This window comes from Lepisosteus platostomus, chromosome 10 (genome assembly GCF_059453375.1).
Source record: "Lepisosteus platostomus isolate fLepPlt1 chromosome 10, fLepPlt1.hap1, whole genome shotgun sequence".
Lineage (NCBI taxonomy): Eukaryota > Metazoa > Chordata > Actinopteri > Semionotiformes > Lepisosteidae > Lepisosteus > Lepisosteus platostomus.
In genome coordinates, this window is record NC_142620.1 from 54,352,050 (window position 1) to 54,371,213 (window position 19,164).

General features: G+C 50.2%; 3 protein-coding genes and 1 non-coding gene across 8 annotated transcripts; 1 reads left to right on the top strand and 3 right to left on the bottom strand.

Moving 5' to 3' along the window:
• Positions 1-1,214: 1,214 nt before the first annotated feature.
• On the top strand, positions 1,215-4,348 carry sowahd (sosondowah ankyrin repeat domain family d). 5 transcript variants are annotated; one of them, XM_088597364.1, is made up of 3 exons: positions 1,691-2,090; positions 2,454-2,498; positions 2,694-4,348. In XM_088597364.1, exon 3 carries the CDS (start codon positions 2,808-2,810, stop codon positions 3,906-3,908), a length of 1,101 nt encoding a protein of 366 aa, XP_088453490.1. In that variant the 5' UTR covers positions 1,691-2,090; positions 2,454-2,498; positions 2,694-2,807; the 3' UTR covers positions 3,909-4,348. The 5 variants fall into 5 exon arrangements, with proteins under 5 accessions (XP_088453492.1, XP_088453490.1, XP_088453488.1 ...); XM_088597366.1 differs by lacking the exons at positions 1,691-2,090; positions 2,454-2,498 and adding an exon at positions 1,215-1,678; XM_088597362.1 differs by having other exon boundaries at positions 1,691-2,498.
• A 3,046-nt stretch (positions 4,349-7,394) lies between these two features.
• On the bottom strand, positions 7,395-9,816 carry rpl39 (ribosomal protein L39). The gene is made up of 3 exons (XM_088597380.1): positions 9,674-9,816; positions 8,730-8,833; positions 7,395-7,604 (listed from the first exon to the last, which is right to left on the bottom strand). The coding sequence occupies exons 1-3, from the start codon at positions 9,674-9,676 to the stop codon at positions 7,556-7,558; spliced, it is 156 nt and encodes a 51-aa protein (XP_088453506.1). The 5' UTR covers positions 9,677-9,816; the 3' UTR covers positions 7,395-7,555.
• On the bottom strand, positions 8,407-8,542 carry LOC148654100 (small nucleolar RNA SNORA69). Its single transcript, XR_015925012.1, has one exon. It is a non-coding gene; the product is annotated as a small nucleolar RNA SNORA69 (small nucleolar RNA).
• Positions 9,817-10,371: 555 nt separating the features above from the next.
• On the bottom strand, positions 10,372-18,184 carry upf3b (UPF3B regulator of nonsense mediated mRNA decay). The gene is made up of 10 exons (XM_088597349.1): positions 17,931-18,184; positions 15,733-15,839; positions 14,698-14,804; positions 14,495-14,593; positions 14,155-14,265; positions 13,934-13,977; positions 13,660-13,848; positions 12,706-12,869; positions 12,245-12,515; positions 10,372-11,537 (listed from the first exon to the last, which is right to left on the bottom strand). The coding sequence occupies exons 1-10, from the start codon at positions 18,042-18,044 to the stop codon at positions 11,418-11,420; spliced, it is 1,326 nt and encodes a 441-aa protein (XP_088453475.1). The 5' UTR covers positions 18,045-18,184; the 3' UTR covers positions 10,372-11,417.
• Positions 18,185-19,164: the final 980 nt, after the last annotated feature.

Genomic DNA, 19,164 nt, shown 5'->3' on the forward strand with positions numbered 1-19,164 from the left:
TCAGGAAGCTTATCAGTGGACTAGAGAAGGAAGCGCCAGAGGGGTTTCTCGTGTTTTGATCCACGCTAGAGAATCCTGCCGCCCTGAGAGCTCTGCATGTCCCGAGGCCGCACGGCACACTTTCCATTATTTACGTACCCCCTAATTGGGAAACGCCCTCCTATCCGAACAATTGACCGTACCGTCCCGCAGTTAGAGATTCGAGCAAAGTGAACACGCCGAGATCTGCTGTGGACTTCGGGCGGACGTCGAGACGGCGCAGCCCACCTCGCCCACCTGCCTAGTTCCGTGTCGCGTTTTCAGTTTGCGCGATCAAACCTTTCCTGCCTCTGACTTGCACTTGGTAACTCAACCTCATTGGCCGGCGGCACCTTCATACAGGAGACAAGAAGAGTGTGTATATGAACAACAGGGTGTGCAGTATTTTCAAATATTTACACAAGACATTTACGGGTCTATTTTTGTACTTTCCTGTGTTCCTTAGAGATTTATAATTTTAGTAAAGACATAGTATTTAGGAAAAGCGCAAACGTAGTCCTAAAAAACTACTTTTTCCCCCCATTTTTTTAACGATTTCACCTGTTAACAAGCATAAGTGAACTAGGAAAAGTTGGAGGATATCTTTGAAATCTGATGCCAGGTCTTGGTGTCGACAAATGTGTAGGAACCCGCTCTCCCAGTCTTGATAATAACCCCCTCAGAGAAGACACGCAGCACACAGCAGTGAAAAGTGACACCGAACCGCGCTGTGCCGTTTCTTGCGCACACGGCCGCAGCACCGCCTATTGCAGGAGCTACTGCGACTTCCAGTGACACGGCCGTGCTGTGGGGCCTGAGCGCTTGTTTCACCGGTAACACAGAACTGCGGATAATTGTTCCCGGGGCGCTTTCCGGGACAAGCCGCCCACCCCCGTGCTGGCAGGGAACCCGGGAGTGAAGTACTCACACCCAGAAAGCCAAAGAGGTGCAATGAGATGCCGCACTCACGCGTGCAATCCTGAAGGTGCCCCAGAGTCCGTGGCAAAGACAAAAAAAATTTAGCCATAGCGTCGACAGGCGAATGGCCATGGCTTACGAACGCCTCCTCTTTACCTCGATCTCATTTCAATTAAAATATTTCCGGGCCGCCCCAGTCAAAGGCACTGAAAAAAACGCTCCCCCAGCATAATTACCATTATTTTCCTGGCGGGACAATGATCCTGAGATTACTCCGACGGGGGTTAAAAGGAGAAAAGCAACGTCACTGCCTTTCCCTGTGGTCTAAAAGGAATTCGGCTTCCTCAGGCTTGGCAAGACTTGGGAAAGATCTTTTACAGGTTTAGCACACTGAAGACAGCTATGAAGATTAGCTATGACGCTAATTGCATCGTTTTAGAAACTTCCATGCGATTTAAACACGATTGGTCTCGAGGTGCAACTTCTGAAACACTGCAGCAAGAGAATGCGTTCACAGACACTCCAAGAGGAATTATTTATTCTGCAATATTACGTAGTTTCCAGTATTCCCGTATTGCCCAGTTGCTTGTAATCTTGTTTTAGAATATTACGTAAACAAACTGACTGTCGAGTACAAACAGAGCTACGACGTGCTGTTCTCTTTACTTTCGCTTCGAAAAGCTTCACTGTTCAGGGCAGATTTGTGGTGTGCGGACTCTCTGCTCCCTTAGGACTGCTAGAGGTATCCATACCTATCGAAAACAAAGTATACTTTATCTTTCTTCATGAGTAACATATTAAAAGTGATCGTGACGGGGGAATACTGATAGACGTGTGTCGCGGCTTGCATACTGCTGGTTCAGTAGTGGCGCAGGATTAAATCTGAACTTTGTTAGCAGCGGTGGGGTGAAAGCGGGGGGGCGGAGAAGGAGGGGTGAGACCTGACCTTCTTGAAAGAGGAGAAGCGATTTCGGTTTGAGAGTATTCTAAGCTTCCGCGGAATGGAGAGTCTTAAACCAGGCTATTTCCTTGAAGGATCTGGCATTTGAGGATTTTCAGCGATAAAAGCTGGGAGAATACCGCCCGGGCAACCGAACTGCGGGTTTGCGTAAAGATCTTCCAAGGAGATAAACGCGCACAGGTGACGAGGAAAGGTACATTGTTACAGACGTTGAACTACTTTAAAGAATATAAGAACCGCTCAGTAACCTGCGGAATGAAAACCGAATAGGTGCGTAGTTTTACCCCATATGTCAGCAAGGAAAAGGGTCGTGCAGACAAATCGGTTTTTACTGAGGCACAAACCAGAAACCTCAATGCATTTCCGTGGGTTTGGGTAAGGGCGTAGCGCCTTTAAACATCACACGTCTCAAGCCCACGGAGCGCAACGAACTCTTCTTGTGCTTTGTTTTTCCTCTCGCATATTTTGGTAGTTTATCTTAAGACCAGCAGCGGAAACACGAGATACCCGAGAAAGAGGAACAGTTAAATGGGTGGCGCTCTCTGTGTCTTTTAAGATCACACATTCGGAGAGGGCAGTGGGGACGATCACAGCACACCAGGTGAGTCTTATATCAATCTATAGATAGGTGTTATGGACTAGCGCACATTGACGAATGCAACAGCCACCGCGAAATTTGCTCTCTCGTCGGTTTCACTTTGTTTGGAGTCTGGGTTCAGGACGAGTACAACAGGAAAAATAATTTCAGAAAGCTGCCCTGGGAACTGCTTTTCTCACTGTTGTTCATTTCCCTAAGGGGCCCGGGCAAATACTCGCGCCGGGGATGAGAACTTCGATGTCTGGAATTTAAAACCCTCTTATCCGTCAGAAGAGCACTTGATCGAGGAAGAGGAGGAGAAATTCCTCAGCAATGGGCGACAGCGCCGGCGTCTCCGAACCGCCAGGGACGGTCAGCCCGGGCGCTCATTTAGATGCGTATCAGATAGCCGCAGCTTCGCCGCCGGTGCAGGAGGAAGAGGAGGAGGGGGGGGAGGAAGGGTCTAGATGCGCCGCCGCGGGTGCCAGCGACGGGGGCCCCCCGATTCCCAGAGCCGCCTGGCGGGCGGCCGGAGGCACCGGGAGCCGGGAGGAGCGCGCGCCCCGGCTGAGCGCGAGAGCCTGCGGGTACGCCTCCGCGCGCAGGGCGAAGCTGCAGAGGCAGCCGGAGGTGAGCGAGACCGACGGCGCCCCGTGCGCGTCCCTCACCCCGGCCATGAGGAAGAAATACCTAAAGGAGCTGTTCCTGCACAACGGTCTGCACAACGGCCTGGGCAGCATACTGGTCTCGTCGCAGAGCTCCAGCGCTGCCGGGGACTGCGGGGATGAGGCCGCCCAGCCCAGCACCGAGGACGGCAACCTGACCAGGACATTCTGGGCCCTGGATCCGGTGGAGCACGCCTGGATGCTGTCGGTCGTGGACGGGAATTACGACACCATCGTGGAGTTCCTCTCGGAGGACCCGAGCCTGCTGACCAGAAAGGATTTTGTCTCCGGGTTCACGGTCATGCACTGGCTCGCCAAGCACGGCAAAGACGAGACGCTGATAAAGGTGATGAGGTACGCGGAAAGCCGGGGGCTGCCGGTGAACATTGACGTGAGAGCCAGCGGGGGGCTCACCCCGCTCCACGTGGCTGCCATGCACGGGCGGCACATGGTGGTCAAGATCCTGGTGGGCGCCTACAGCGCCAGCGTGGACGCCATGGACCACGGCGGCCGGAGAGCCTGGCAGTACCTGAGGGGGGACGCGCCCGCGGAGATGAGGGAGCTGCTGGGGGCCATGGACGAGCAGGGCTGGGCTCTTGGGCCCCTGAACACGAACAACAACAGCGCCGACGCACTGAGCCGGGCGGAGCCGGAGGCCCCGGGCCGGAAGGGCCAGCTCGGCGGGTTCGCGTCGTTCAAGAGGATGCTGAGCCCCCTGCTGTCGTTCGTCAGCAGAAGCAGCAGGGAACCGCTGGGAACGGCGCAATGAGCGGGGGGGGCCCACCCGCGTGAACAGGACGAGAAGGGGCTTTTGAGTTGTGCTTGAAGCCTGGTTTTCATGTCCGTGACCGAACCAGTCCTCCAGGTGCGTCTGAAGCTTTTCCAATGGGATCTGCGCGCCGGCCCAGCGCCACATCGGATAAAAGAGCGGTTGTGTTCCTGGACGCTGCAACGCTGGTCGGCGCGTTAGAGAAACGGCGAGGACAGTCGATCATCCGTGACGCAGGAGATCAGAATGTTCCGATCGCAGTGTTTCGTGTGAAGGGATCAATAAGCACATGGCTGCTTCCTGAATGCGTTGATCATTAATCAGACCGGGATTTTTTTTTTGCTCTGTCAGTATTTGTCTCTCATTTTTTGGATAACCTGGTGCACATTACTGTAACACCAAATATACTTTTGTATATAAAACCCTTTAATATTTCTGAACCCCAGGTGTGGAACGTATTTTAAAGAAAGTGATTTCACGGTACTGTCTCTATTTTAGAGACAGCCAGGGAAAACTGCGAGTTTTTCCTCTCAGAAAACTATTTTCAATTGAGTAGCTGGCTCAGAACAATTGTATCCTAGTTAAGACTAGTTCGTTTGTTTATCTAAATAAACATAAGAATTATTTCAGATAAGCCAAAATTAATTTGTAAAGAAATATTCATACATAGTTCTCAGCAGAAAAAAGAAACGAAGGAGCAGAAACTTCTCGGATTGTTTTATGTATCTCGACTTCCCACTGCACGCGCTGCACTCTGTCGGTATGAAAGGGGAACAGGAAATATTTAAACCCAAACCACCCAGCTGCTTTGAGTTGTGCAGTTTTGAGCCGATTCCGAATTACGAAAGGTCAGTAATACGAAACGAGGAAGCCGATTTCTTATTTGTTGCACCAATGGCGCAACGTCCGTCCACGATTCAACTCGGCTCACAAAACTCCTCGCCATGCCACCGGATCTACCGCACTGCTCAAGGCTAGACAGGAAAAACTGAAGCCCAAGATATTTGGTCAACTATTGACTATCGACTATTGACAAAACGCCCGCTTACGATTAAAAAAAAAAGATGGAGTTCTCTGTTGCATTTCGCATGATTTAGTTAATAAAATTACGTAGTAAAATGCTCAAAATGATGAGACGAACAGCCAACATTATTTTATTATTATTATTATTTATTTATTAGCCCTATACAATTTCTTGCATTAGGAATTCGTCTTTTCACATACCCCAGCTTTTCTCCATGGAGACACAGACAGACAGGGAGAGAAGCTGGGGGTCAAAGTGCAGGGTCTGCCATTGTACGGCGCCCCTGGAGCAGTTGGGGTGAAGGGCCTTGCTCAGGGGCCCAACGGAGTAGGATTCCTCTGCCAGCCGCGGGATTTGAACCGGCAACCTTCCAGCCACAGGCGCAGAAACAGGTTGCACAAAGCATGTCCGAGGCGTCCACCGTCTCCTTGCACATCTACGAAAGAGCCCGAAGCAGCGATTTGGCTGGATCGGTCTACTCCCACTCGGGCCAGCTCAGCAGCCTGCCTGCGGCCGTGTTTGCTTTCCAGCGAGAGCAGGGCTGCACCGCCGAGCGAGAGCGCGCTTGTCTCCCGCGCTGCGCAGGACGGCTCGCGTCCCGGACTCGCGCTCCCTCTCGCGGACTGTCTGGGCTGCGGGGTGCTGGAGATCCGTTCACAGACCAGACCGCTTAATTGGCCGTGTACGATTTCTTGCATTAGGAATTTGTCTTTTCGCAGACCCCGACATGCTCTCCATGAGACACACACGGACAGGGCGAGAGATTTGAACCGGCAACCTTTCAGCCACTGTGCCACCGCTCCGCCCAAATACAGGAGGTACCAGACGTGAAGTGTGGAGCACACAAACACGACACAGACAGAAAACGGCAAGAAACTGGAATCATTCCACCCACCTTCACCCACAATTAAAAGCTAGTATTGTACCAGTACAACAAACAATAGGAAAGACCTGAAATAGCAGAACCTGGGAGATTAAATGTACTCGAGTGCAAAGTAACAAGTAGGCAGCACAAACATACAGTACAACTACATATAAGATTGGAAACGTCGATTTGAAGTAGCGTGAAAAAACATATAGTATATGTTGACATAAGCGAACAGTTATACAAATACTTCAAACAGTGGGGAAAAACCACGATGGAGATACTGTAACAAGTGACATTTCCTCATCGGGACGAATCCAGAAGTGATTACTGTTTTGTCGATTTAAAATGAATGTCCTTCAGATGAAAACACGCGGTCGGGACTCTTGGAATAACACAGCTACATCAGGGCGTGTCTGGAGAGCAAATACGGTGATCACTAGAACTGGGTCATGAGGTCATGTGGGTTCTGTACAGACATTACCGAATCTCCATAAGATAAACACTTGACTAAGCTCCGACTAACAGTATCTGACAATACCAGTCAGAAGCCTTCATCAGAAAATGAGTAAGTGCTTAATTAGCCATATATAATTTCTTGCATTAGGAATTATCTTTTCGCAGACCCCAGCATGGTCTCCATGAGACGCACGGACAGGGAGAGAAACTGGGGGTCAGAGCACAGGGTCAGCCATTTATACGGCGCCCCTGGAGCAGTTGGGGTTAAGGGCCTTGCTCAGGGGCCCAACGGAGTAGGATTCCTCTGCCGGCCGCGGGATTTGAACCGGCAACCTCCCAGTCACAGGTGCAGATCCTGAGCCACAGAGCCACCGCTCCCCTTGTCCCGAGCTCGTCATGGAAACCCCTGGGTCCCAGCAGGATCCTGCCCCGGGACACCAGTAACTCTTCAGAGACAGAGCAGCACAGGCAGCCTGATGAACTTGGCAGGAAACGTATCATTTGTAGGAAACCTACACAAACACGGGAACATGCAAACTCCACACAGCAGGCACCCATCTAGAAACAAACCAGGACCCAAGAGCTACGAGACAGCTGCCCAGCAACAGGAACCACAGTCACTACTGTCTCAGGTCCACACGGGTTGCTTCACATACGTCACAGCAGACCTCCCCCTGTGCCCGATTTGAATATTCATTTCATCCCGTTAAATATTAAAATCAAAGTTTCACATCTGTCCAGTATCCTCAGGTCCTCCCAAAACGGATCTGGATATTAATACAGATGTGTTGTGAAGGTCACCGTCGTTGGGGTTGGCAAACCAGCAAAAGCTCTAAAGAAAAACAATGCACAGTCTCAACCGACATTGCATCAAGAATGTTTTAGCAAAGAAACCCCAACTGTTAAATTGTACACTAATGTAATTCGCTGCAACTGTTAAAAGCATAATGTCCTTTCCCAACATCCTAATTTGTGGTACGTGCAGCACTTTAGAAAGACCACAGCTTTAAACTGCACAGAGAAACCAGGATCTGACCGGTGTACATGGGTTACAGAGCAGTTCTAGAGGCCCAGTTCTTCAGTCAACACGCTGCTTCTGCAAATGACCCATCCTTGAGCCACAAAACACAACGGACACTTATTCCTTCACCGAGTGCTGGTTTTTATTGCGCACACATGAACATGGGTAGAATCTGTACAAAAGAGAGCGACAGCTGTTCCTGGTGACGTGGCTTCTCTCCTGACCTCCATCCAGCAGGACTGCCGGCAGGGTGCAGGGCTTCGAGCTCAACCGCTGGCTTACAGGCCCAGCTTGGTCCTCCTCCAGTGTCTCCTCTTGGAGTTGTACCTACAAAACATGACTTCAATCCTCAGCTCTTCTCTCTTCTTGGTTCAAACTGATCAGCAGTTGTCTTAAGCTCGCTAGTGTCAGGAAATGTCTCTCTCTCTCGGGTGCTTGAGATATGACCACGGTAGTGGTGGCACATGGTTTTACTGAGCACCTGGAGTGACAGGTCTAGGTTGTGCCAGTACAATCATTCCTTGCAATTCAAAATCAAAAATCACCAAACGTCTGCTGACTAGATAGATAAGACTTTATTGATCCCGAAGGGAAACTGATGTGACTACAGCCATGGAGAGCTGCTTTTTGCAGCCAGAGCTTTCCCTCTTCAGCCCCTCAAGGCAGAGTTTACAGGCAGTGCTGGTCACTAATCCCAGAGTACACAGACATTCATATTGACATGTATTTTTTACATGCTTTCACCTGTGGTGTAGTGAGACAGCCAACAGATCAAAGGTGTATAAATAATTAAGGTTAGTAATTTATAAATATTCCGTATCCCATCAAAACCCAGTTAAGGTGCAAAATGTCAATTTAAGGAGTGCACCAGCTACACTTTAATGATAAAATCTCGCTAGGCTGGGAGGAGGGATGAATTATATCACCTGTCCAACATACCCCCAAGCTGTTGAGTTACATCATTAAGATAACACACGAGAATTTATTTCCACCCCCCAACTCTGACCAACATGTAAGCAACACAATTTTAAACATCACCCTTTACGACACAAAAGTGATGCACTGTGTAGACAAACAGTACACACACGCTCTATGAAAGAAATCGGATTTCCTTCCCCCTGAAGTGTCACTGTGTACCTGCTACAGAACACTCACCGCCGGCAACCAGAGTGCCGGCGCTGAAGACGACTGCGGCAGGACCTCGCTCTCAGCAGGTTAATGGCAGTACTCCCACAGAATGAAGCACTGTAATTGCATCCTGCTGTAGAAACCTCAACAAGGTGGACGCGAATGAAATGTGGGACTTAAGAGCACTTCTGCTGACATCAATAATAACAGCCTGGCGTGCACACAGTTATCTTCAAGACCTTCAATTATCTGTCTGACGGCTTCAGACTTTAGGTCAGCGACCAGGAAACGCTCTTTCTGCTCACTGCGACCCCTCCGGCTCACCTGATCTTGTTGCCGGTCTTCATGCGGATCCACTGCGGGATCGGCCTGTTCTGCTTCTGCTTCTTGGCGAGGAAGCGCTTGATCCTGAAGGTCTTGTGGGATGACTGTGAAAGAGACGTCGGGCAGCGGACGTTACGATTATGTCGTCAGGCAACCCCTCCGATCACCCCACCGGAGCGAGTACCGGGCAAGTGACCCCCTTCCCAGAAACTGAATCCCCACTCCACGCACGCCCGGACGCGCACGGCGTGGTGCCACCCCAGTCTCCCACGAAGCAAGTTCCCCGAAGTCCTTTCAAACTCAACGGGGCCCCCAGGCCAACTGTGTGTCAGGCCACGACGCGTGAAGACGCTTCATGATGCTCACGAATTGTCTCTGTTAAGTTTCTAATCACATCGCTACAAAAACAAACACTGGGTCACGGTGCAGACCGATCGGGAGTATCGCAGCCACGTCCCAGGAGCTCAACCTGCCGGATTCACTAGGAGAGCTCAACGTGGGAAATGACCGCAGTTTTCATTCTTGAGAGGGAGAGCACCAGTCCGTTCACACTCTCGACAACCTGTAAACTTCGCCTTACACAGCGCCCATCACGGTTCACCACCCCGATGCTTCTGCTAGGGCTAGCTGGGTTCGCCACCGTTTCCCGAAAAAAAGTTATTTTTTTTCCCTCTAGTAACAGTAATTACCCTCCTTACGCAGTGAGATCACGCATTGACGGTGAACACAAATACATGCTGTGAATGTCACGTTTACACAGCGGCTATCCCTTCCAAAACGGAGAGGAACCGTCCGTCCAGAATCCTCCATCAAGGGTCTTGCTGGCCTGCCTACACCTCAATATCCAGGCTGTCGGAAACGTTAGCAAGTACATTTCGCATCTGAGCTACCGATTGCAGTCTTTACTTTGCTATTAAGTAGGATGTTTAAAGATTTTTCCTTACCATTGTGAATTCACAATCCTATCACCACAATGGCGGTTGTCAGAGAGAGAGAACGCTGGGAAAGGTCAAAGTTTACGTCTGCTGCTTGGAGGAGGGGTGGCTTTCAACATAGAGCGCCCCCCAGTGGCTCCGAGAAATGCCTTCAATCGGAGTACTTCCGTAATAACTCACCTTATGTAGGATAATGGACGATAATTATATTTCTATAACTTTTTTCAGCACTAAAGACCCCACAGTGATCTACACAATGAATGTGTAACTTCAACCTAAAAAATACAGCCCACACCTAAGTAATTAAGAATAAAACTAGCTTTTTACACTCGTTTACAATGGTTAGAATGTATGAGTTTGCCTTTTGGATTAATTTACACGTGTTTTAGAGTTGCCATAAAAAAATCAGTCCCTGTAATTTAAACATCATATTACACTGATTTAAAAAAATACATTTAACAAGCACCTATCACCAGCATCGTGAGGCAGATGTCGCTTTCACGATACAGACTAGCGACGTATATAGTTTGCAGTGCAGCGTATTAATAAAGCAATTTAACATTATAAAAATGCTACATTCCACCTCAATTAGATTAGCAGAACTACGATTTACATCATAATAATGAATTGATTTACCACACTCAAACCACAACAAAACAATATTTATGATAAAAACCTTGGGAAAGGTAAGCAACAAAGAAGACATCAACAATTAAATTACTTTTATTTGATGTTTCTTGTTCATCTCTTTAAAAAAAGTCACGACAAGTGCATTAAAAAATAAAAATAGCACATATCAGAAAGGGAAGTGAGCGCACTCAATATTTTAAAAGATGTTAGAGGATGGGGAAACAATGAGCTTAAACACCGTTGATCTCCACAGAACAGCTTTATTGAGGGAGATGATCACATTCAGGGGATGAACACGCCTCACATGCAGAAATGTGGAAGGCCACTAGGAGATAGAAGCTGTATTGCCCACAGTCGCCTTGAAGAGCAACTGGGTGCTGGCTGAACACAAAGTGCGTTTTCACAGCAGCTCTGGCTAAACGAATCTCAGTGTAAAAACTGAAAATGGGAGGAAATACATTAGGCCATCTTAAGAAGATTTATTTGGAACCAAAATATAACAAGTGAACTGAACGGCCGAATTGTTCAGCGCAGGTTTTAGAAATGATGAACAACAAACAACATTACTCCGAGACGTAATTATCCAGGCTTCGGGAAAAAAACAAAACACAATGCAATGGACACTAGATGCTGTTCTGCAAAGAATGAATTAAGAACACAAGTCCCGGTAAGAAAGTAGGATGTTCTAGGCAGTATGTTGATATTCTCGGGTTTTGGGTGTGTATGCGACAGCTGCAAACTATTAAAGGGTGCAAGCCTTCTGAACACAGCGCGAGAGCCGCGTGCTGCTGCTGCTGCTGCTGCACGGGGCAGCATGTAGGGCTCTGTGCCTCTGTAAGGTCACTTCAGGTTCGCTTGGTCCTGCGTGCTTTGGCTTTTCGTACTGTGCCCTGGCTGAGCTCGTTTAACATTCGGGGAGCCTCGCGCCCCCCCCCCCCTCTTTCTTTTTTTTCCCCCCTCTTCCCTCAAACAAAACTAAAGCGTCTCATTCAGGCACTAGAAGGCAACCGGACTGAAAAGCAACGCTGCCCCGCCGTCCCCCGGCGGTGGGAGGGGAGGAGCGGATCTGCTGAGGCCGGGCCGCGGGCTGCACTGCCCCTCCGCCCCCTGCGCAGTCGGGCCCTCACTCTTCCCCCTTCTCCTGGGCGGTCCTGGCGTCGGTTTCGGCCGGCGCGTCCCCAGTCGTGGCCACGCGGGTGCGGCTCCTGGCACCAGGCTGGTACAGCTGGATCGCGGGCCGGTCCTGCCGGAACAGAGACGCACATAACCACCCGCCGCTTCCAGACACCTGGGGCTACACAGCTCCTAACCGGACTAGAAATAACCACTCCGGGCTTTCCAGAACTACCAGCCCGTTAACGATCAGTCAGAGCAAGGAATTAAATAGGCCCTGAGTAAAGGGAGGAGCGGTGGCTCTGTGGCTCAGGATCTGCGCCTGTGGCTGGAAGGTTGCCGGTTCAAATCCCGCGGCCGGCAGAGGAATCCTACTCCGTTGGGCCCCTGAGCAAGGCCCTTAACCCCAACTGCTCCAGGGGTGCCGTACAATGGCAGACCCTGCGCTCTGACCCCCAGCTTCTCTCCCTGTCTGTGTGTCTGTGTCTCCATGGAGAAAAAGCTGGGGTATGCGAAAAGACGAATTCCTAATGCAAGAAATTGTATAGGGCTAATAAAGAAACATTATTATTAAAATTAAATATTATCTGGGCAGGTTCATATGTCCTTACACGATGGCCCCGACCCCTTTAGTGCCCACTGCCATGGAGACAAACCACCAGCGTTCCAGGAAGCTCTTCACCCTTTCCCAGATTTAGTTGTCGACCGAGACCAGAAGGAAAGTCCCTGCGACACAATGCCGACACATTGTTGGGTCACTTCAGGTTCGCTTGGTCCGGCATGCTTTGGCTTTTCGTACTGTGCCCTGGCTGAGCTCGTCTGACACAAAACACGCACCTTGTTGCGCAGCCGGTCTCTCTTCGCGGGCTCGTCCTTCTTGTCCTCCCGGGCGGCCGCGCTCTCGGCCCTCCTCTTCTCCCAGGCGTGGTCCTTCTCCCTCCTGCCCTCCTCCTCCCAGCGCCGGTACCCGGGCTCCGCCTCCTGCCGGTCCCTCCTCCGCCGGCGCTCCTCGTCCTGCCGCCGCAGGCGCTCCTTCTCCCGCTGCCTGCGCTCCCGCTCCCTGTCCAGGTCCCGCTCCCGGTAGTCCCTGCGGCCGTCCTCCTCCGACCTGCAGCAGCGGACGGGGAGCAGAGGCTGACAGCAGTGCCCGGCGCGCAGCAGATCGCACTTTATTCCGCCACGTGTGTTCGCTCCAAGTATGTGCATTAAAGAGAGTTGAAATGAAGGAATATTTCAACCAAAAAAAACAGCAGGACTGAACGGTCCCAGGAAACCACTTCCACACCCTACGCACTCACTTTCTTCCTCTGTCCTCGTGCACCCCGACGTTGGGGCGTTTTTTAAGGTCACCCCCAGACAAAGACGACCGGTCCTCCTTTATCTTCTCCTTCTCCGATTTCTTCACCTTCTCCTTTGGCTTCTCCAGGTCTGCATCATCCCCCTTTTCCGGCTTCCTCAGGAGCTGGGAAGAGTGGAGGTGTTGAGGGGTGACAACACATCTCGTAGCGCAGCATGTTCCCGATACCGAGGTCACAACACTTTACACCAACATATTCAAATCCAGATTGAAAACCTTTAACTTCAGCCTAGCCTACTCACACCTTACACCATAGCCTGCTGCAGCCATGGCTGCTGGTGCTGCTGTACATGCCACTGTGTGTCTCTGTGTGGGCCCACCAGGTAGATACATCTGTTCTGACCCGACTATCCTACTCTCCTCTCCACATGTCCGGATGGCGCCCGGGCTGGGCACCATCTGAGTTGGATGCTGCATCACTACCACGGATCCAAGAGAGACATCGTGGATACAGCTACCGTTTAGGAGGATTTTGCTGGTCTACAGAGATCTGTATGGAGTACTGACATACAGAAGACATGACGGATGGATTAATACCAGCGTTCATTTATTCCTTTTTTTAATTATATAATGTTAGCATGCCAAAAGGGGTTGGGCAGCCAGTTGACCTTGGACCCCCAGAGGTTTTGTTTCTCCTTACAGAGGAGTTTTTGATTCCTCTCCTCCGTTGTCCTCTGGTTTTTCCTGTTCTGTATTCACAACCTGTACGGTCACTTGCTTTGTCAAGCGCCTTGGGGGCAGCCTTGTTGTGAAAGGCGCTATATAAAAATAAACTGAAGAGAAAAAAAATCCAGCAGACAGCTCCCAGTAATGACACCAGGAAGCCGCAGGGAATGGTTTCAGCTGCAGCTTCGCGACCGGCTGGGAGGGCAAACGGCAGCGATTCTTCCGTTACCTTGATCTTCGGCTCCTCCTTGGACTTGTCCCGCTCCTTGTCGTAGCTCTTGTCCCCCTTCTTGTGCCTCTCCACCTCCTTGCGCTTCCTCCTGTCCTCCTCCCTCCACTTCCGGCGCTCTTCGTCACGCAGGCGCTTGCGCTCCAGCTCCCTCCTCCTCCTCTCCTCCCTCTTCTCCTCCCTCATTCTCTGCCGGGAGCCAAAGCCGGGCGTTAACCGAGGCCGGAACGGCGCCGCCGGAGCGAAGCGTCCGAAGCCACAGGGCCCACTTTACCTGCTTGTTCTTCAGGAAATCCAAGAGCGGAGTCGTCTTCTTAGCTGGAGGAATAAAAACAAAACAGTGAAAAAGAATCAAATATCCCACCCGCTTCTCAACGAATCAATCGTTCTAGGCTCATTTTTACTCCTGTGCGCTGGTTAGAAAAACTGGGGAAGAAAAAAAAGGAAGATACTTTAACAATCGACCTCACACAAACTCATTTCTGACTTACACACCTACTAACTCTTTCGTCTTGGCCTCTATTTCTTCCAGCAGCGTCTCCGGTGTAGATGTCAGCTTTTCCTCATCTCCGTTGTAATGCTCCAAGAACTTCCTGTAGTCCGAATCTTTGAAAACCACAAAGGGAAAAAGCTGAAGAAGTTAATTCGTTATGGTTTAATGAACACTGTAAGGTCATTCTAATAATATTTAGAGTTGCTGCAGTTTAATAACGGCTGAGGGATTTCCAAACTGCAGTGCATTATATATGAATCAAAACACCTTCTAAACAAGGCCATCACTTAAAGAAACACTGTAAGGCTCTAATGTTAAGTTAATAGTTTTTGAAATCTTTACCTTCTTCAATTGTACCAGCCTTAGCGTCCTTTTTCTTAGATTTCTTTTTGGCGATCTTCTGAAAAGGTGCAAACTCAACAATTGCTGGGTACTCCTGACCTTTTTCCCAGAAATAAAATCACAATGTTACAATCCCAATGCTTGTTAGTTGTTTGACTTTTTTTAAAAAAAAAAAGACCGATCAAACTAGGAAGAGGCTGTACCTTTGTTATCAATGAAAACATAACCATCAAACCGGTCCCTGAAAAGCATAATGTCTTCTTGGTTCTTGAAATTGATGTAGGCTCTTGAGAAAAGGTGGGGAAACAAACTGCACAGAACAAAATAATTATTTTACACGCAGGTTTACAGATAAACAACACTGCATCAATACGTTACAGTTCATTTTATACAAAGCCGTCCAAGGCAGCGTCTTTACATCCATCAGACCCGAAGTCTTCTTTGCTCAGCTGTACATTCAGACTCCGATTTACTGACCTCATGTGTGGTCATGGCGCGAGTCAGCACAGTCCTCAGTCACACCACACGGACACAAACCCAAGTGCATACGTGGAAACAATTCATGCAGAAAAGGTCTTAAATTAGCAGCATTGTGTAGAGTTGCACCACGATTCTCCAATTTCAGCGGGCTCAGCAGAGGTGCTGTGCCTCTTACTCCTGGCCTGGTCACGCAGCGCCGTAAGGCCAGAGTTCCCAGTCCTGGGACAGACAGCCAGACACCAGCTGAATGAGTTCACTAACAAGATGCCTGACTTTTTCCAGCCATCCATTTTCTGTCCGCCTATCCCAGCAAGCAACAGGCACAAGGCTGGATCCACCCTGGACAGGACGCCAGTCCACTGCGGGACACACACACACACCAATTTTCCCAAAAGCCAATTCACCTACCAGTCTGTCTTTTGGACTGTGCGTGACGAAACCCACACAAACTCAGGGAGAACATGCAAGCTCCACGCAGACAGCGCCCCAAATCCAAAACTGAGCCACGGGCCCCAGCTCTTCGAGGCAGCAATGGCCGAGTTTTTTCCCCTGCTGATTATTTATTAAATAATAACAGTCCACGTGTTGGAGGGCCCCAACATCTTTAACATGTGACAGCAGTCAAACAGTTTGAATTAACCCTGTCTGTGGAGTAGGGGCTCAGCTGTGTAGCTGCTTGCCAGTCAGGAACAAACCCAACAGCGGTGTGCGAGTCTCCAGGCGCCGCGCGGCTCTCCCGCGGGGTCCGGCTGCGCTACCTGGTGTCGTTGGCGAAGAACTCCAGGTAATCCACCTCCGGCAGGGGCTGCAGCTGCTCCTCCAGCTGCTCCTTGGTCAGGCTGGGAGGGAGTCGGCGAAGGACGATCTGTAACAACAAGAACAACAACATAATCTTCCATATGATCCGATAACAATAATCTTTTATTTTAAGATAAGATCACTTTATTGGCCATACACAATTTCTTGTATAGGGAATTTGTCCTTTTCGCAGACCCCAGCTTGCTCTCCATGAGACACACAGACAGGGAGAGAAGCTTGGGGTCAGAGCGCAGGGTCAGCCATTGTACAGCGCCCCTGGAGCAGTTGGGGTTAAGGGCCTTGCTCAGGGGCCCAACGGAGTAGGATTCCTCTGCCGCCCGTGGGATTCGAACCGCCAACCTTCCAGCCACAGGCGCAGATCCTGAGCCACAGAGCCACCGCTCCGCCCGGTGCCACCTCCCTACTTTTAAGTACAGTAGGGAGCCCTGTCAGCATGCACAGGCTGCAAAGGAACAAGTAGAGGTTCATTCCATGCAGAAAAGCAACACAGTGTTTCGGCTCTGGAGCCTTCTCCGAGTCTTCCTCCTGCCACTCCTGAAGAAGGCCCCACAGCCGAAACGTTGCGTTGCTTTTCTTCTCTTTTCAGCAGGGAAGACGCCTTGACCTTTCATCTCATGCAGCGCCTTTAAAAGGGCTTCTCAAAGCGCTTTTCAAAACAACGATAAAACCAAAAAATACACAAAGTCCATACGCATTGAAAGTGCACAACGAGAGGAGACGGCAGAAGGGGGTGTGGAGTTCAGCAGGGACACCAGAGCACACAGAGCCAGTTAAACACAGGCCCTTCTAAAGAAGAGGGACTTGAGTCTAGCTCTGACGGAGCAGGGGCAGGGAGAGGTCGAGGAGGCAGAGCTGCAGAGCTGACCAGGCCCTGGCGCACACAAGCGCAGTGTCCCGACTCCACCACACAGCCCTGTTCATCAGCAGGGTTACACTCCTCCCTGTAACTAACAAGAGGCCGTTCGACCTCGTGGCCAGAACCCTCCTCTTCACCCTAACTGAATCGGGAGAGCTTGTGCAAAGTTTTTTTTTAAACTTACATTTTTAAACTTCGGGAGAAATTATTACTCTGATGAACGTCAGCCTTTTATTTCTTTCCAACTAATTTTGGTGTGCGACACCTTTATCTAAAACAACAGACATCTGCAACTATTAATACAGAACACAACCAGTCGAGTGACAAATTCAGAAACCTGGCCACCGTGCCACACAGCTGCCTTTCCGACTTTTCAGGAGTAAAAGCAGGTTTTGCGTACCCTGGTCTCCCCTTTCTGGCTTAGACTGATCCCCTCCGAATCTGTCACTAAATGTGCAGATGTTTTTGATTTTGTTAAAAAAAAGTTTACAAATGTTTATTACAGAGAACACAGCTCATTTCATTCAAACACGAGGAGGACTTTTAAAATCACGGTGTACAGTGCACCCAGCCATCTACCACTCAGCCTCAATGTTTCCCAAGACACGGCCACATCTGCCATCTGAAGAGGTCTCTCGATCAATACAGGTGCACAAGAGATCTTTCTTGCAGCGACAACATGAACGGCCTGACAGCTGTCTTCCAGGTCTAGACTGCTCAACCAGCGGATCTAAAAGAATCAGGACACATTTAACACGTGTTTATCTGTTGATCTCCCAGGGCCAGGAGTGACACCCCGCCTGTCACAGCCCTGGGTGCGGGCAGAGTCAACACTCGCCAGTGACACATCGGAAGCGGGACTCCGCGACGTCCAAGATCCGAGACTTATCACGATTCACATTTATTTATTTATTTTTAAAGTTAACTGGAGAAAGTGGCGCTTCTGCCGCCGGGACACCCACCGCTCCTAGGGCGAACAAGCACACGGCAGCGGCCGAGAGAGAGAGAAAGAGAGAGAGACGGGCATGAAACACCCAGACAGGGGGCATGTCGGGGTCACCGGAATCGCCGCTGGGCTCCGGCGACCTAACTTTCGGCGACTCTCGCGTCCCCGGCCGGCGGCTCAAACTTGGACGCTTTTGCGCCGCGCAGCTCGGCTCGGCTCGGCAGGGCGGACGGCGATGTGTTTTCTCCGGCCCCCGGACAGCCCCCGATGTGCAGCCCAGACCCACCACACCGCGCTGAGGCCTCCCTGCCCTGCCCACCGCGACCGGGTCCTACCTTTGTCATCATCTCCTTCTTCTCCCTGCTCGGCTTCTCCGCCCTCTCGGGCTCCTCGCACCTCAGCTCCGCTTTCCTCTCCTTCGGCCGGGCGTTCTCCTTGTCCTCCTTCATGACGGGCAGCAACCCCGGTTTTTCAGTCGCGAAACAGGTGGGCCGGCCTTAACCCCCTACCCCTGCGGTCGGCGATCCTCTCAACTTTGTGTTTTGGGATTTCTTCTCTCTCTTTTTTTTTTTCCTTGTGGCAACAAGCGAGACTTCGCCCTGATTGGCTGGTAATCGCCGACCGTCACAGGGTATCGCGATATCAGAAGGGCCTTCGTCTGCGGGAAAACTCCGGCGATGCCAGGATCTCGCGATATTTTGGAATCCCCCCTCACCCCCCTCCCCTCCTGAAGGGGTTTTGAATACTCCCGCCTGAAACACGGAGCTGTAAATCTCCTGGAGAGTTTATTCGGGGGGATACCTGACTTAGTCTGGGAGCGGCAACGAAAAGACCAAGCGCTGCATATGCATAACTGTTATTCGATATGTGCATAAAGTGCGTTTAAGCGAAAAGCAACGCGCAATTCAGAAACACGATCTGATTCATCCGATTCTCGAGTATATTAGAGACTAAATTCGCATCGTAGACCTCTACAGTACATCCACAAGGACAATCCTTGCAGCAACAATACAGAATAAAATCACACCTAGTGGACCTAGTAGCAATGAAATTTAAAAAAAAAACGTACTGTTACCTCCCCCGATTATAAAAGATTATAACCCTGTAGAATATTTTTTCAGAAGTCGCATATCCTCATTAAAGACAGAAAAAAAAACCCTGGACTGTCAGCAATGACAAGCTTTGTGCTCACTCGTCAGCTGAGAGGCAGGTCGACAGAGAGAATATTTTTTTCTGCTCACCCGTGTTATAAACACAAAACTGCTTCCCCGTAATCGAGAGCCCTAAAATACACGCCATACTCCTCTGAAAACACAATCTCCATCCTGCTGGGAGAGCACGGGCAATCAGACCTGTCACAGCCCGAGGGACAGTGGGTGACACCCGGCACACACCCACTACAAGTGGAAAGACACGCAAGCCTGCGAGCTCGCTTAGAAGAAAAACTTATTCCCAGATATTATTCCCAAAAATTATTCCCCAATTCCCAAAGCAGGGAGCGAGGGAGCTGCAGGCTTGTATTACACAATATAAACTATAATCAAAGATCAACTCTGCGTTATTACACTG